Source organism: Quercus suber, unplaced genomic scaffold (assembly GCF_002906115.3).
Source record: "Quercus suber isolate HL8 unplaced genomic scaffold, Cork oak 2.0 scaffold_142, whole genome shotgun sequence".
NCBI lineage: Eukaryota > Viridiplantae > Streptophyta > Magnoliopsida > Fagales > Fagaceae > Quercus > Quercus suber.
The window spans coordinates 304,846-322,918 of record NW_027069603.1 but is presented as its reverse complement, the minus strand read 5'-3'; the positions used below and the strand labels follow the sequence as shown (position 1 = coordinate 322,918).

General features: G+C 32.3%; 1 protein-coding gene across 1 annotated transcript; it reads right to left on the bottom strand.

The window, feature by feature from the left end:
• Positions 1–13,628: 13,628 nt before the first annotated feature.
• LOC112028002 (zinc finger protein ZAT1) lies at positions 13,629–15,109 on the bottom strand. The gene has a single exon (XM_024060638.2). The coding sequence runs from the start codon at positions 14,942–14,944 to the stop codon at positions 13,952–13,954; it is 993 nt and encodes a 330-aa protein (XP_023916406.1). The 5' UTR covers positions 14,945–15,109; the 3' UTR covers positions 13,629–13,951.
• Between the last annotated feature and the right edge of the window lie 2,964 nt (positions 15,110–18,073).

Genomic DNA, 18,073 nt, shown 5'->3' with positions numbered 1-18,073 from the left:
AAAAAAAAAAACTCTTTCTTTTGTTGCAATGTTATCCATTTAAAAATATTAAAAAAAAAAAAACTAGAATATAGCATTTTCAAACATATTTACTCTTAGCACCCATTTCTTTTAATAACTCAGAGCCCCATTAAAGTTAACGTTATTATTCTATCCGTGAGTCGGTGGAAAACATTTAGCTGTCTTCCTTGGGGCTTTTTAGTTAAAAAAAAAAAAAAAAAAAGCGCTCAGCAGTGCACCTGTTTACCGTAATGGGCGGCGTGTATTTGATGATGAGAAATCAAAATAGAAATCTAGCATTTGTGGTGTTTTTATTATTACGTATACATCTCTTCCTTCGTTGTTTTAATAAAGAAAAGTTTTTATTTTGGGAAGGTGGTTGGTATTCGTTGTTGTGTTGTATCATGTATTTGTCTTAATTGGAACATCAACTAATCTCTCTATCAGGTCCTTGTACACGTAAATCAAATTTAACATTCTGTTGTTGTGGTGGGTTTCAGTTTGGTGAAGTCTTTGTTGTTGAAATAGAATTTGAGTGAGCGAGTGAGTGAGTTCAAATCTCGTTTTCATTAAAAATTATTAATTGGTATTTTAATTTAAACAAAGAATAATTATTATTATAAGGTATACATCATAAATTCAAGTGTATGACATTGTTTTCTTTTTCCCCCCAAGTCAAAACAGCCAAATTTTATTTCAATTCTTAAAATGAGATTAAACAAAGAGAGAGAGAGAGAGAGAGAGAGAGAGACTATAACTGTTTTTATTATTATGCACATTTGGTATTATTTGGTTGCATATTTATTATGAGGAATAGTTAGAGCATCTCCAGCAGATTAGCCAAATATTTATACTATTTGGCTAATGAACAGTGACATTTAGCTTTTGTCTATCCATTTTTTTAAATACACTTCCAACAGATTCTCTATCTCATTTAAATATTATTTCTTCATTCATTCTTTATCATCATTTATTCTTCCTATATTTATTCCCAACAATTATATTTTTTAATGAAAAGTGTTATATTTACAACATTTTTCGCAATATTTTCACAATAAAATTTATGTGAAAATTTGTTACTAATTCTAATTTAAACTCACCGTTGAATTTTTTTTTTCTTACCAATATTAACTAATAACAATTTGTTACTTAAAATTTACTGTGAAAATATTGTAGTAAAATTTCTTAATTAGGATTTTTTATTTTTTATATTATTTTTCTACCATTCCTTTCATTTCTTTTTTTTTCTTTTTTTCTTTTTTCTTGTTTTTCTCCACCGCACACTTGTCCAGCCTCTCTTTTATTTTCTTTTTCTCCTTTCATCAAGAACACTCCACCAGCATCACTTTGCTTCACACCAGAGAGAGAGAGAGAGAGAGAGAGAGAGAGAGAGAGAGAGAGAGAGAGAGAGAGAGAGAGAGAGAGAGAGAGAGAGAGAGAGAGAGAGAGAGAGAGAGAGAGAGAGAGATAAAAAAAAAAAAAAAAAAAAAAAAAAAAAAAAAAAAAAAAAAAAAACTAGAATATAGCATTTTCAAACATATTTACTCTTAGCACCCATTTCTTTTAATAACTCAGAGCCCCATTAAAGTTAACGTTATTATACCATCCGTGAGTCGGTGGAAAATATTTAGCTGTCTTCCTTGGGGCTTTTTAGTTTAAAAAAAAATGCTAGAACCAAAGTTAAATTCACAACTTCTGTCCTGCTACTCACAGTGGTGAGTTGTGAGTGATGGAGTAAATGTGGGTCTTCAACTCCATCACTTACAACTCATCACATGAGCCAAGAACCTTGTAAATGAATTAGCATATTCTCATTTACAAAGTGTTTGAGAGTTTAGAAAAAAAGAGTTCGAGTTGTAGAGTTAATAGCGTATTATAATTATCTCTGAAAAAAAAAAAAAAAAAAAAAAACTTGCCACACAAATAAAAAAATAAGGCAAAGTCGTTGATCTACTTGTGGTCCTAGCATTATTGCATCCATTTTCACTAGTTACCGTCTCACATTTCTATAATATATACACACACGTATACCGAAGTGCCTCTTCTATAACAAGTCTGGACCAGCTGGCCCAATAATGCCTTTATAAATCTAACCTTGCCTTGACTACTTCTATGATCCATCAATGAGCAATCTTAGCTTGCCCCAACCTTGTATTCTAGGTTGCGGACAAATCATTATGTACCTGTTGCCTTGACAAACCCACACCTAGATATGTATCCAACGTTCTTGTTTATGACAAAACTATTATTTGATGCCTAAATTTTAGAATTTAGTTTAGTGCATTTTTTTTCCGTATGTGGTTAGAGGATAAAACAATTTATAGACAAGGTTAATTGATTATTTAGTCACAACATTTGATGGTTTTTAACAATTTATTACAAATACATAGATATAGAGGTTACTTAGTAATGAAAATACATATGAGTAAACTACATATATAACATTTTTCACAACAGTTGAATTGACAAATTTTTATTATTTTTCATTTGAATCTACCACTTATATCATTTTTTAACTTATTAATAACAACTTAACACTAAGATAGTAGTAGTGGAATTTGTGCGTATCTTTTTATTAGAAGACAAAGCTACAGATAAAAGTACATGAGTTGTTAATATGAAACAGCAAAGATGCTTGGTATTGTTGGCACTTCATCATCCCCATTCCCCACTGACTTGCACTTTGACCTCACCTATGCCAGGCACTACCGTGGGCTTTGCAGGTAATGCCATGATTTGAAGGCCATGCCTATGATGTGTATCTGTGATTCTGTATCCTCAACAAAATGCATTAATTGCTTATTAGATCATGTTATGTCTTCTTGGCCTTTTAAAAGGATACAATGGTCTCTGTCTTCCTGGCCTTTTGAAACTTGGGGTTTGGTTTTGCGGTTTGTTTTCAGTTTGGGCCTAATTGAGCCTCTGTAAACTTCGAATATGAGCCTAATCATGTTATGTAGCATTTAAGTTGTTTGGCGACCCAAAATTGTTGGGCTTTGGCAAGGTTATGTGTCACGAACTTTTTAATTCATCATTGTTCAGTGGATGCCTACCATGCACTTTGTTAATTATTCATTACAGAGTAGTTGAAACGATTTAATGTTTCCTTTATGTTTGCTTACTGTCAAAGTTAATTATTCGATATCATATGGTACCTTTTTTCATGATATTTGCTCTTGTATTAGCAACGGTTTAAGGTCATTCTCAAAAAATAAATAAATAAATAAAGGAAAAAAAAAAAAGCAAGGACATTTAAGTTAATTACAGTGTGGTTTGGATAGTTGAAATGCAGCGCATTTTGCATCTGCGTTTCCTTTCTTTCTTTCTTTTTTTATTTTTATTTTTAAAGATCAACGCTTGGTGCATTGTTCATGGGACATGAACAGTGCACCAAGGCATATGAACAGTAAAGAAGAGTGAACAGTAAATTTTTTATTGTTTTCAGTTTTCAGTAAAATAAGCGATATTTAAATAGATTCTACATGTTGATCACTCTCTTTGTAAACCAAATTCACAAAAATAATTTGTTTTCTAATAAGAAAGTGAAGGTAAGAGTGACTTTGGAACATTTCTTAAACTAGAGAAACTGATGGATAACTAATCTAGGGTCCCTAGGAGAGCTGCCGACTCTTAATGTTTCCTTTATGTTTGCTTACTGCCAAAGTTTTTTTTTTTTTTTTTTTTTTTTTTTTTTTTTTTTATATATAATAAAATAAAAAAAAAAAAACAAGGACATTTAAGTTAATTACATATTGATCACTCTCTTTGTAAACCAAATTCACAAAAATAATTTGTTTTCTAATAAGAAAGTGAAGGTAAGAGTGACTTTGGAACAATTCTTAAACTAGAGAAATTGATGGATAACTAATCTAGGGTCCCTAGGAGAGCTGCCGACTCTTAACTACCGTCCAACAATGTTTCACTCTCAGAGGTGGCCCTGAGTTCATTTGCTTTGCAAGCCATGCATGCGAAGCAGCATGGCATATTAATGATTGGCACCTTGGCCTCATCATGATGTGGCCTTTGATCAACAATTCCGTGATGTAGCCAAAAATTATAACACCACAAACTAAGTCATAATTTTTGCCACAATTATCCATATAACAGATTGTGAGTAGTAAAGAAAAATGATAAGTTCATGTAAAAGTGACAGATAGCTAATCACAGTCTATCACATAGGATAGTTGTGACAGTAATTGTAACTTAATTTGTGGTACTAGAATTACTATGTAGCACTTCAGAAAAAGATTGGCATATGAGTAAGAGCATCAGTTTTTCCAAGAGGTTGATCCTAGTAAGAGATTCAGGCTCTCCAATAGTGGTTGGCCGTCCGTACAATTGAAGAGGTAGGGAGTGAGATGGGAGACCAAACCGAAGGCACAAGAAGAATTATGAAGGGCCAAAACTAAGGAAGAATAAGAAAGCAACGAGCAAGGTCGATTAATGCTCTAGGAAATGAAGTAGAGGTTGGATGATAATGTCATGGAGGTCCTGAAAGGTAAAACCTCCATAGCAGTGGAAGCAAATGTGCACCAAATCTACCATCAAGTTTCAACCTTTGGTTACTAGGAGATGAGTATGACAATTTAACAGTTGATAGAGATTAGAGTTCTTTCAAATTTTTAAGAAAACTCTATTTTAAAAATTTAAGAACCATATGTTTACCTATTCTATATAAAATCAATATCAATATATCTATATATAATAATAGTAAAATAGAAGGCTTTGACTTTTATTTTTCTTTAAATTATTTTTGTATGTTGTCATGCAATATGCATACATCTGTTTTTTTTCCACATCAACATTGTAGGGAAATTTTTTTTCCTTTGGTATTTAACTTTTCAGAGTTACAAACAAAATAGAACCCATCATTGTATTAGATTAAAGCAAACCAACCCAAATTGAATTCTCATTAAATTAAGTTATATTTTTCCAAGGAATTTTTTATTTCACTTTTTTATTTATTAATATTTATCAACTAATTATGGATCATGTATTGCACTATTTATTGAAAATATGGAGACATATTTGGGGGAGGCCCTAGTTTTTTTCCAACCACTGCTCATATTGTCAAGGAAAGAACTTTCATTCCTGACAATGCCTCATGCTATTTGCAAAAGCTAACTCTAAGAACTGTAATGCCATTTTGGATGTGCTCAACAATTTCTGTGATCTTGCTGGTCAAAAGGTGAACCGGGGTAAGTCTTGCATTTTCTTTTCCAGTAACATTCCCAGAAGAAGGAAGAGACAATTATGCAGAAAAATGGGAATTGAGGCAACAAACAACCTGGGTCGCTATTTGGGTTTTCCTATTCTTCATCAGGGCAGAAATGGGAACTCCTTTAATTTTGTGTTGGAAAGGATACAAAGCAAACTTACTGGTTGGAAAACTAAACTTCTCTCTCGTGCAGGTAGGATGGTTCTTGTTCAAACAGCAATTGCTCCCATAGCAGACTACTACATGCAATGTCATGCTATTCCCATCAAAGTTTCCAGCGCAATTGACAAGGCCATGAGAGATTTCCTGTGGGGATCGACCAAGGAGAAAAGGAAATTACACTTGGTCAATTGGCAGACAGTTACATTGCCAAAGGAGTTAGGAGGTCTTGGTCTCTTTCAAGCTAAACATAGGAACCTTGCCGTGCTAGCCAAGCTGTGTTGGAGGCTGGCAAATGAGCCAAACACCCCTTGGGCAAAAATGATTACTGCAAAATATCTCTCCCCTCATAGATTGACCGAGGAAGGTAGGAACCTCCCTTGTTCAAGAATTTGGGCTGCATTCAAGAAAGGAGGCCTAGTGTATGTTCAAGGATTGAAATGGAATGTTAAGAATGGAGCTTCTATCAATTTCTGGAATGATTTTTGGCTGCCTTCAGGAAGTGTTAGAAGTCTCATTCAAGGACCATTAAATAGAGATGAAGAACAACTTACTGTCAAGCAAAGCTTTGAACCAAATGGGGAGTGGAACCCCGGGAAAATCTCTTTTGTTCTGCCTGATCAAATTTACAACACCATCAGTGCTACCCCATTATCTTACAACCTTAATGCGAAGGACTCTCTCACTTGGGCATTCTTTAAGGATGGCCGATTCTCCCTCAAATCAGCCTACATCCTAGCTAGGGGCTTAAATCCTTTGAACTTGACTTCTTTGTCTCTGGATTGGCTTTGGAAAATTGAATCCTTACTTCGTATTCAATTTTTTATTTGGCTGTGCTTCCATAACAGCGTTCCTACTGGAGAAGTGTTGGGTTCAAGGGGGTTAAGCCTCAATCCTATCTGCTCCCTCTGCCTCCATAACAATGAATCTATTGAGCACTTACTTAGGGGCTGTAAGGTTGCTCAACAATTTTGTCTTAACTTAAAAGTCCCACAAAGGCTACTTGAGTCTTTCAATCTTCCTTTGAAGGAGTGGATCGAAACCAATTGCAAGACTGGGCTAATCTCAAACTGCCTTGGAATTCCGTGGAAAATTCGGCGCTGAGTTTTTTGCTACCATGACTAGTAAAGCAGCCAAGCAAAAAAATCCTATTCAAGTGTCGTGGACGAAACCTCCCCAAGATTGGGTCAAACTTAATACGGACAGTTCGGCTTTGGGAAACCCAAGGAAAGCTGGCTGTGGAGGTTTGATTAGGAACCATCAGGGGGAGTGGATAAGGGGTTTTGCAAGAGGCCTAGGCAACACCAGCAGTTTTGTTGCTGAACTGTGGGCTCTAAGGGACGGGCTAACCATGGCTAAGGAGCTTGGGGTGAACAACCTTTTGGTTGAAATGGATGCCTTGAGTGTGGTTTTGCTTTTGAATAATAACACTGTCAATATGGTAATGGAACCTCTGCTTACTGATTGCAGGAACCTACTTCAATCCTTCCCCAACAAAAGGGTCATCCACACGTTCTGTGAAGCCAATCAATGCGCGGATGTGCTTGCCAGACTTGGAGCAAATTTCGATCCTTCTTTTGTTGTTTTTGAGAATCCACCGCCTGTGGTGGCTAGCCTTTTGGCTTTTGACTTATCTGATATGTATTGTAACAGGCTTATATTTTCCTAGTTGTTTTATTCAAGCTCCAGTTTACCAAAAAAAAAAAATCAAAGGAGCGTGACCCATTTTCAGACAATTTCTACTAATTTCTCAATACTTTTCTTGTGTTACAATTTTAATTAATATTTTTTTATCAAGGGTAAATTTTAATAAATCTGTCATTGAATTACATCTTTTTCTTATATCATTTATGCTTACAAAATTTTAAAAAAATTAAAGGTCAATTACTATGTCATCAATAAATTATTTAAATTGCAAGTTTTTATAGTTTAAAACTATACATAAAATATAAGTTTATAGATCATATGGTAAATAATATCTGATTAACACAAAATTTGACATGTGTATTAAAAACATAAACAATATGCAATTCAACGGTTAGATTTTCAAAATATATAGTAATATTTATTTTATTAAGTAAGGTTATAACTTATTTGTAACTAAACTTTGGATGAACAAAGTTTTGCTTCAAATGTGTTTCGAGATATTTTTTCCATTCCACTATGTGACAATTTATAAGATAAAGTTTTGCTCTAAAAATGTTTGAAGCTAAACTTTTTCAAATTTTCCCACTTTAATAGTCTTCTAAATCACTATGTATTAAGTTAGAGAAAATTCCTTCAAACCATGTTAGAAGAAAACCTTGTCAATAAAAGAATTATTAAAAAACCTTGAAGCTCATTGACATTGCTCAATTTTCTTAAGAAATGAAATTTTGGCTCAAATTATCCCCCCATCTCTCAGTTGTGGTATTTTTCTTCTTTTTTTTTCCTTTTTTGGTTTTGAAATCAGAAAAAAATCTCGCAATCAATTTGACCACCAAGAAAGCATGAAATATTCGGCAAAACACTATGTCTTCATTGCATTACAGCCAGAGGGGACAATCTTTCTAGTAAAAAGCATTACCGATCCAGCGGCCAAGGGCCGAAGATCGAATTTTTTGCTTCTCTTTTCGCAAGACTTGTGTTTCATGAATCATGTAGAAAAGTGCAAACAAAATGTGAAGATGACTATTCTTTTTCTCTCTTTTTAGGTGAAACGTTGAATTTTTTTTCAATCTGTTACAGGACTCATTTTCTCCGTATGTTGCTTGTTCCCCTGGCTGTTTTTGACCGTTATCACACCAACAGTATCTTTAAGCAGCATTACAATTCAGACAATAAAAAATCTGTGGCATGTTATATTCGAATACGTCATAAATTTCGGTTTTGACCAGAAAGTATAGAAGGTTTTTATTTTTAAAGGAGAATGTAAAAGGCTTGAGATTGAAGCAATTGTAATTGGGCCTCTCGTCTGCCCATTATAATAGACTTAAAATAGCTTTGTAGTCCAGCAGAGTAGCTGGGAAAATAGACTTTTAAACAACCAGTACATGTTCCGTCACATTTTACGCTTACGAAATTGAGGTTTATTTGATTATAGGATGAAGTATACGGATTCAGTCCATTCATGGTAATAGGTTTTTTTTTTTTTTTTTTTTAAGAGAGATTCATGGTAATAGTTTAACCAAAGGCTGAAACACTATTCTTTTTATATACTGTAATAATGTTTCTTAAATCTTAATATGTTTAACAAGCAAACTATAAAAATAAAAAAAATCCTTAGCATGATTGATATTTAATATTTATCTCATTTTGCAAAATAGTTTGATATCATTTGACAATTCATAAAGTGCCCAAAAAATGGAGCAAATTGTTTGCCTTTTTACAACTTGTTTTTTTTTAGAGAAGTGTTATGTTCAAAATATTTTTACAACAAATCATAGATGGTTAGTTATTATTAGTTATAATTTGAATCTATCATTAAAATTACTTTTTTGTCTCACCAATAATAACCCGTAACAACCTGTCATTTAAAATTTATTGTGACAATTTTGTGGATATATCATTTTTTTTTTAAAGTAACCGAACAATGAAGCCGATAATATATCCTTTTCTATCCATTAAATTTGAATAACCAATTCCATAAACCATGGGATTGTTGCAGTGTCCCTCCCCTTAACAAGTTAAACAGTTGTTCAACGTCCATTATTATTTATTTTTAGTCAAGAGCTTTATATTTTAGTAGTATTGTCTGATCTCCTTTATAAAAAGAACCTGACTTCAAATCCCACATCCTCCTTGAATTTATTTATACGTACACGCATTAATTATATTTAATTATAAAATTATAGGAGAAAGTTTCCAATATCATATTGAAAGAGATTTCCTTAAACTTAATTAGTGGCGATTTATAAGATTATCCACTTGTATTAAGTCACACAATTTATTAACTTACTTAAACATGTCACATGACTATTAACTATTAAGTAAGCTATGTGACTAAAAGTACACGTTATAGTTTTTTAAGTTGTCATGTAGTAGGCTAGAAAAGTTTTAAGGAAAACTCCATTCGAACCAAATTTCATGTTAACCCAATAATTTCTTAATTTGATATTCGTTGCCAAAAAAAAAAAACAAAAAACTATAATTCTTTTAAGCAAAACTTAGGTATAATTCTTTAGATTTTGTACCTTAAGTTCTCTGATTAAATTCAATGAGATGGCTGTACTAATTAATGGAATACAAAAGGTGTTATCTTCCTCTCCCTAATAACATTAAATTCATCAAGAGTCTTGTAACTTAACTGACACTTCCTAATATATCCAACAAAGACCTCCAAGATTCAAATTCCTCTCTCTTGTTATAATTTATATTAATTTTTTTTTTTACAAGATATAATTTTTACTCTAGCCTAATCTAAGTGTATATGTGTATAAAACTTCCTCTTGGAGACTTGAACCCCAACCCTTATCCCTTACACCTCACAGTCATTCATACTTGTGGAGTAACCACCGCACCAAGGGTACGCAGTGCACTTGTTATAGTTATTGAATTTATCAAAAAGAACATAAAATTGAATTATGTTATTCATTGAGCAATATGATCATATCATATTATTAAATTTAATTAGAAAACTTAAAAACAATACCTAAATATTAGTATCTAAATTTTGTCTTAATTTTTATATTTGTTGAAATTTGTTTTCTTTTTGCAACAGTTAAAGGAGGAGAGAACATAAAAGACCTCTATGTCACAAGACTTTTGATGAAATTTAAGTATGTTAAAAAGTAGAAAGTAGGGACCACCACTCTTTTAGAAGATATAGATGGAGGAAATAATGAAAAATTAAAGCTATTTATTTATTTATTTTTTTTTTTGGAATCGGTAAGAATTCAAAGTAAAAGAATTCTAGGCTCTGTTTGTTCCATTGTAAAACATTTGAAAACATTTTAAATCAAAGTTTTTCTTTGAAATTCATTTTTGATATCTGGTGGTGTTCTTAAGAATGCTGTAAAAAATTATTTTCATTTTCGGTGTTTGTTCTATCGTAAAATGAAAAAATTTCCTAAATTTAACGATCCAGCAGATGCAAGCACAAACCACCAGATTGGCACAAATTCCACCAAATCTGTGGCATTGACTACCTAAAGAATCATGGAGAGAGAAAGAGAGATCTTTCAACTCCAGAGATTGGTGAGATCATAGTAGTGACAGCAATAACAAATCCAACCAATGACCACGGCTCTTTTTGGCTTCCACCGCAAACTTAACAACCACCACTTGTCGTTTGATAGAAAAATGTGATAATTAAGCTTATGCGAGAAAAAAAATGGGAATTTCTCATGTTTTGTAAAAACGTTTTACAATTTGTGTTTATATTTTACGCTCAACAAAAAAAGTTTGCAAAATTTGGCCAAAATTTTGCAACAAAATAAAAACCATAAAATATTGAAAATATTTTCTTAAAAACATTTAACAGCAAAATTAAGAGAGTAATTAATTTACCGATGCAATAAAGGGAAAAAAAAAAAGTTATTGAAAAAACTGGAGTATATAAAACGGCTGGCCCCACTTAGGCATCCCTCCGAGAAAAAGAGATATAAATAAGTTGACCAAAAAGGTCTGCCACTTCATCCCCCTGTTCAGTTCGATGCTCCCAGTTTTCATAAAGCGTGGCACAAGTCACGCTGACCAAATCCATTGGTGAATTTCCCTATTCGGCCTTCATTAAGAGGATGGTTTATATGTACACAGTAAACCTACAGTTGGTGCTACTCAAAATAAAATGGCTTTGCAATTCAAAGTGTGGAAAAATCCAGATCTAATCATGGGCAAGAACAACAGCATTACCCCACTTGTTAGCCTTTGTGATGCATCAAATTCGTAAATGTGTTTTTTTTTGCACTCCGTAAATAATCAGAGTTCGCTGTAATGTAGTTGGTTGATACAGTTCATGATTAGGACAGTGTAACCACTAAGGATTGGGCCTTCTGATGGTGGAGAAGTCAACTAATTCATGCCACTATGATGGCTTTGGTCGAGGAAACTGAGATTCTAAACTAAGGAGCTATAGGATCGTATATATTTTTTATTCAATTATACAAATATTAGAAACAATAAAATCACTCTAAATTTTCTGTTATTAGAAAACATGTACATCTTAAAAAATTGTTTATCGATTTTTTTTTTTGATGAGAAATTGTTTATTGATTTGCTAGACATGAGAGAAAAGATTAATTTTTAAGTACTCTCAGGATATGAAGAAAGATGCTCTTTCTTACATTCATGGTAAGGAGAAATTATAAGATCCATATGGTGGACAAGTGATGTGATCCACCATTTCACTAAAAAACTTTCACTTGTTTAAAATTGTTAGTTAGAAAATTTTTTTAAACAGAAATTAATTACTGACTTAGCAATTTTAAACAAGTGAAAGTTTTTTAGTGGAATAGTGGACTATATCACTTGTCCACCAGAGGAAGATCCACTCATTAAATTCATGATAGGGTCCACCATACACCACCATGAATGTGAGACGAAAGAGCACCATCTCACTGAATACAAATCCTTTGTTTCATTTTTTGTGCTCCACCAATTACAACTCGTCATATATTTGTTTAATTTTCCTTATTAAATAGCCAAAGTTTAAAATAGATAAAAAATAAAAATAAACACATGACAAATTATGATTGAATGAATATCAAGTGAAATACAAAATGTGGTAAAGTAGAGTTGTATTCCATTTTACTACACTCCAAAAGTACCTAAAAATTTTTCAAAATAAAAATGATGGAATATTTTTTGTTTGGATTAGTGGTGGGTTAAAAACTTAAAATTATAATTGTTTATATAACTTATTTAGTTTAGGCATAACTTTCTAAAATTTTAACCTTTTTTTTTAATTATGTACAACTGTATTTATGTCATAATGAGCACTAATAAAAATAAATTAATAAATACTTGTACCTATAAAATTAAAGTTTTGAAAAATTGTAAATAACCAAATAAATTCAATCAAACGATACTACCATACCAACCGGGCCCTAGAGTGGATCTTTTTACTCTAGAAAATGAATTACTATTTGTTTCCTTTTAAAACACGGCATGGGATAGCTTATTTAAGAAATTACTATGAAGCCTAAATATGGCATTAAAAAACGAAGATAAAGATATGCATTATGCGCAAAGAAAGAATGGAAAGTGACGACATTTTCGTAGCATAGTTATTATCTTTTGGTATTTTGGTCAAATCAAATATAGACAAAGGCAATCCACTCCTACACTATACACTGCAGTGCAGGCAAAGCAGGGAATCAAAGGATCACAACAACAACATTCATTGTATTGAATTTGAAGATGAGGACGCACAGGAATATAACTCTACAAGGCTTTTTTTTACTACTAAGTATAATTTTCTATTTTTATTAAAATTATATAAAAAGAGAAAGAAAAAGAAAATGATTAGTCATGTAGCAATGGCAAGCAGGAGTGCCCTAATCACTAGTAGCATAATTTAAGCACAAATTTTATGAAGCAAGAAATCTCATGCGTGTAAAATAAAAGCGCCATCTTCACTTTTTGGTGACTGATATAATATGACAGGCATGAAAAGGCATTTATGTCATTCATATTAGGAATTTAATTATAAATCTGACTGATTCTTCAATAAGAATAGCATGGCACCTCCTTTTGCCGGATACTTCGTTCATTTCAAGGCAAAAATTAAATTCCACAATCTTTTATTCAGAAAATGAAGGGATTTGGATCTTCTCCCAGTCACATATCCAAATCCCAACTCAAAAGAAAAAACAAATTATGCTTCTTTGAGGCTATTTTAGTCATTTCCTTGTTTTTTTAGTTCCTTGTTCATCCTCAAAATCATTGATCCTATGCTTCACGCTAAAACAACAAACTAATATACATATAGAACAAAAGAGATAATAAAAAAAGCCAAATGATGAGAAGCAACAAAAGAAAAAATATATATACAAATTTTAAAAGGAAAGGGCAGTTTACTAAACATTGAGAACAGGCGGTGGGCATGTTAACAGAATTGAAGCATACTTTGGTACTTTCAAAGACCAACTTCTCTTGGTCCGCAAGCAAGCCCCAACAAAACTTTTATCAGTGAAATGGGGTACACATGAAGTGGGTTTCTCTGTAAATGGTTGCCACACCTAATTGGTTGTCACAGTGCATAACAGTACTTGAATTTACTATAACACCACACTAGAATTTGTGGAAACAAAACTCAGATACTTGAATAAACTATAACAAAAATACTAAGAATTTGTAATAACAAATCTACAATGCTTCAATTCGCTATAACAAAGATCTACAATACTTGAAAGGAACTAGAATTTTGTAAAAACGAAGCTAAGAAGAATTTAGCCAACTGAATTGTCACCACTACATGTTTGATGGATAGTATAAATAATAGTCAGCCATGAACGAATCACCATAAACTTGAAACGCATTTGATGAACTAAAAATGGTGAAGAAATGTTGTAACTACAGCCTACATGAAACCCAGTTTACTGAATTGAACAAACAGCAGCAATAAAGCCTGGATCTTTTGAACACATTAAAGAATTATGCGTCAGAGACCACACTAAAATCATCTTCTTCAACTGGAGCAGGCAAGTTGAGATCTAGCACATTGGTCTCAACTTTCAAGGTAGTACTTACAGCAACATGAGCAGTAGTGGTTGAAGAACCCAAAAGATGAGATCTCTTGTGGCCACCAAGTGCTTGACCAGACCCAAACACTTTGTCACAATATGGGCACTCAAAGATTCTACCATTAGCATCATTACCTTGTTCATCTCTATAACAAATGGTTTTGTGACTACCCAAAGCTTGAAAAGATCGAAAAGTTTTACTACATTTCTCACACCGATGCTTCCCTCGAACCTTCTTAATTTTGATTTCCTCAACTTCCTCTGGTTCCTTGACCTTAGTCTTAACCGATCTTTGTACTTCTTTACCTTGTTGTTGATGTTCTTCCTCATCATTTTTCATCCATATATCCCTTGAAAGCATCATGAGGCACATAGCAACATCTTCTTCAGGAGAAGTATCAGACACAGAACTCACCGGTTCTGGCTCGGTTGGAGACTCAACCAAACTTGGATTTGTCAACTTGGATTTCTTCAATTCAAAGCTCTGACTCTGACTCTGACTCAGATGACCCTCTGTTATAAACGGTTTCCGATTTCGCTTGGATCGTCTCCGAGTTGGGTTCTTTGACTCGGTCTCGCTCTCTCTGTCCTGTACCACAGACCCAGCATCAACTGCAAAAGAGAACTCAGGATCTGCAAGTCTGAAACTTTTCTTGGGATTCTCTCTCAACCCATAAACTAAAGCCTTCTCCTCAGCTTCTCTCTGCCTTTGTTGCTCTTCTTGTTCTTCACCAGAAGAAGATGAAGGTGAAGATGAGGCTGACTCAGTAGTAGGCTCAGCAGTAACGAGCTGCTGTGGCTTTGGAGGAAGAGGCAGAGTTGCCAAGTGAGCCTTCATGTGACCACCCAAAGCTCTGCCATTAGCAAACGTCCTAGAGCAAAGCTTGCATTTGTGCCTCTCCATTGCAAAAGAGCAGAGCCAAACCTTACCAAGCAAAAAAAAAGATCAAAGCTTTAGACTCAGAAGACTCTCTCTCTCTCTCTCTCTCTAAGAGACTTTGAGAAGTATAGGGAGATTGGGAACTTAAAAGGAGTAGGTGACAAGCATTCCTCCACCAAAAGACACACACAACCCAAAAATATAGTTTGTTTGGTATATAATATATGTGAAAAAACAGTTGTAAATTGTTAAAAATTATCATAATTATCTCATTAATTTTTATTTTTGGAGCGGCAAAAAAATTAAGAAAGTGTGATCATGAGTGGCGAAAGAGGGACAAGTAACATGCAAACCTTGCACATCTCAGTAATAAGCTTTTCTTTTCACCACTTTTCGGAAGTCTAAAAAATTGCCATTTTTTTATTTTTAAAATGAGAGGTTTAACTTATAACGTCCGCATTGTTAGTAATAACTCTTTATCATAGACCAAATATAATAAGTTTTTGGTGTAGGCAAAAATTGAAATTTAAATCTCTTATACAACCATAAGAAGTTTTACCAGTTGATCTACTGAAATCCACATAAAATTGCAGTTATTTAATTTATACAGCCCCTTTTTTTAGTAATAAATTAAATGATCAATATTTATTTGCATTTTTCCCATTTCAAATTGACTATGTAACATGATTCTAAAAAAACAAATTAGAAAAAAGAGACTATGTAACATGGTTTTCTTTTGAACTTGGTTTGGCGGATCTCTTAGGCAAACACTTCTTTTCATGCCATATTGCGTGATTGGATCTAAACAGATTGAATTTTACATATTAACTACCCTTGTTGCCTGTGGACAAAATTTCTAATAAATACATTCGGAATTGGATTTGGACGGAATATTTGCAATTTCTTTAGAATAAAATATTAAATATATAACAAATTGTAATTATTGAAATATAAAAGTAAATGCAAAAATATGGAACATAAGATTTATATATATATTTTTTTATAAATATTTCATTCCCTTGAAATTGTAGTATATGCCTTCTTTTCTTTGGAGTAATGCTTCATTGATTCTATTTGTATTCTTCGAGCAAAAAATATAATAAAGCTAAATATGCTTATTGTTTGAGGTGGGTTGTACACATAATATTTTATAGTATTATGGATGAATTAGGTTGATAATTCCTAAAAGTTATATACTCCATATTCACACAAAAAAAAAAAAAAGTGTTATGTACTCCATGTGTACTATTGACAAGGTAATTTGCAAGCCATTATAGATTGAACAATGAAATTTTATTTATCCAACATTTAAAAGAAATAAACTAAGGGATTGTTTGGTTAGTTTTATATTTCATTTTATTTATTTGATTATTTTATAGTATTTTAAAACCTTTTTTTTAATGTATGGATGTACTTTATATAATATTTATTTTATAGAGAAAATAAACCAATAAAAATAAATGTATCAAAAAACACTTTCATTAAAATTGATTTTGTCGATAACTTTTTTTTGGAGCTAAGAAGATAGAAAAAATAACTTAATTACAACAATAGGAGAAAAGAAATTTGAACCCTGTAAATGTTAGTTGGATGATAAGGTTCTTAAACATTAAAATTGTCTTTTGAGCGTAAATATTGAGATACTTCCTCAATCTTATTTTTCTATGATTCTTTATAAATTAAGGGTACTTAGTAAATTTGGATTACAAAGTCAAACGTGTGGCTTACTTATACAAGTCAATAACACAAATTGGATTTGTTGTGTAGTATTACAACCGAGTTGTTATAGCCTTATAGGTCGTTAGTACATCATATGAATTTTCTATACAATAGAAAAGTCCCCAACTATGTTATTCGATTTGCTTCTGGATACAAGGTTCTAAATAGAAGAGGAATTTTTTAATGAAAAAAGACCCTCCGAATTGATCAACTTGCAGGGAAGCATTGGTCTCCCTTGCTGAAGTGAATATACCTAAAATTCTGCGTAAGAACTTCCTTGATATACTTGCCATAAAAGATAAAGTTCTTGATAGTTGACACCTCTTCTTTTTTATTTTGTTTTATCTAAATGAAATTTCTGTTTCTAAAATGTTTATGTTAATAATATTTTTATAATAATTTTATATCAATTTTTAGGCGATAAATTATACCCATTGTTATTGATGTAAAATTTTTAAGTACTTTCAGCGTATGAGAAATTGTGTTCTTACTCGTTATTGATAAGTAAAAAAATAATTTTAATAGTAAACTCATATAATTATATTATTATTAATAATAACTAATCACTTAAAAGTTATTGCCAAATTAGAGTAAAAGTGTCATTGCTCTGTTTGTGTTTTATTCTGTAATTGGCAAGCTATAATCCCACCTGACAAAACAAAAGTTTACGCTACTATGAAAATAGAAGATAGATAGATTTGCTTTAAATAATTAAATACTATTTAAGGTTCTGTTACTTTAGCCGGTGTTATCAGCGCCAACTGTAACAGCACGAAGCTTTAGCATGCCGACCGGTACTTTTTTTTATTGACTGTTACGTACGCGCTCCTGTAGCCTCGCGTGATGGCAAGCGCACATTCACACAGTCACACTCTCAATTCACATTATTTTCTGCCCTGCCTCTAAGAACTAGATCATGTGATGGTAGGTAATTTTATTCGGAGAATTTACACATGTCAACGTTTTAGATAGACATCTGTCTAAGACTTTTGCTTTAAAAAATTTTTGGTTAACTCACTTAATTTTATTAGGTGTTGACATATGTGTATTTTGCAAAAAGTTGCTAAAATTTAGGGCCTGTTTGGTTTGTGTTTTTAAACAAAATTTTTTAATTTTTAATCAGCATTTTACGCATTTCAACACACTTTTTCACTCACACGTTTTTTAAAAAACTACAAATAACAATTTTCAAATTACTCTACCAAACACCCCCTTAATTTGCAGAAATCTTTCTCCATCTTATTTTTGTTTTGTTTTGAATTATTTTTTTTTATGCCTTTGGATTAGCTTTCTTGACAATTTTACTGCTTAAATATTTGCAAAAGAATAATTTTACCTAAAGAAGATGAAATTTAAAAAATTGTTTGTAAACTAATACGCTAAGAGCATTCACATCAGCATGTGTATTTTACACATCTATTTTTACACTAAAAA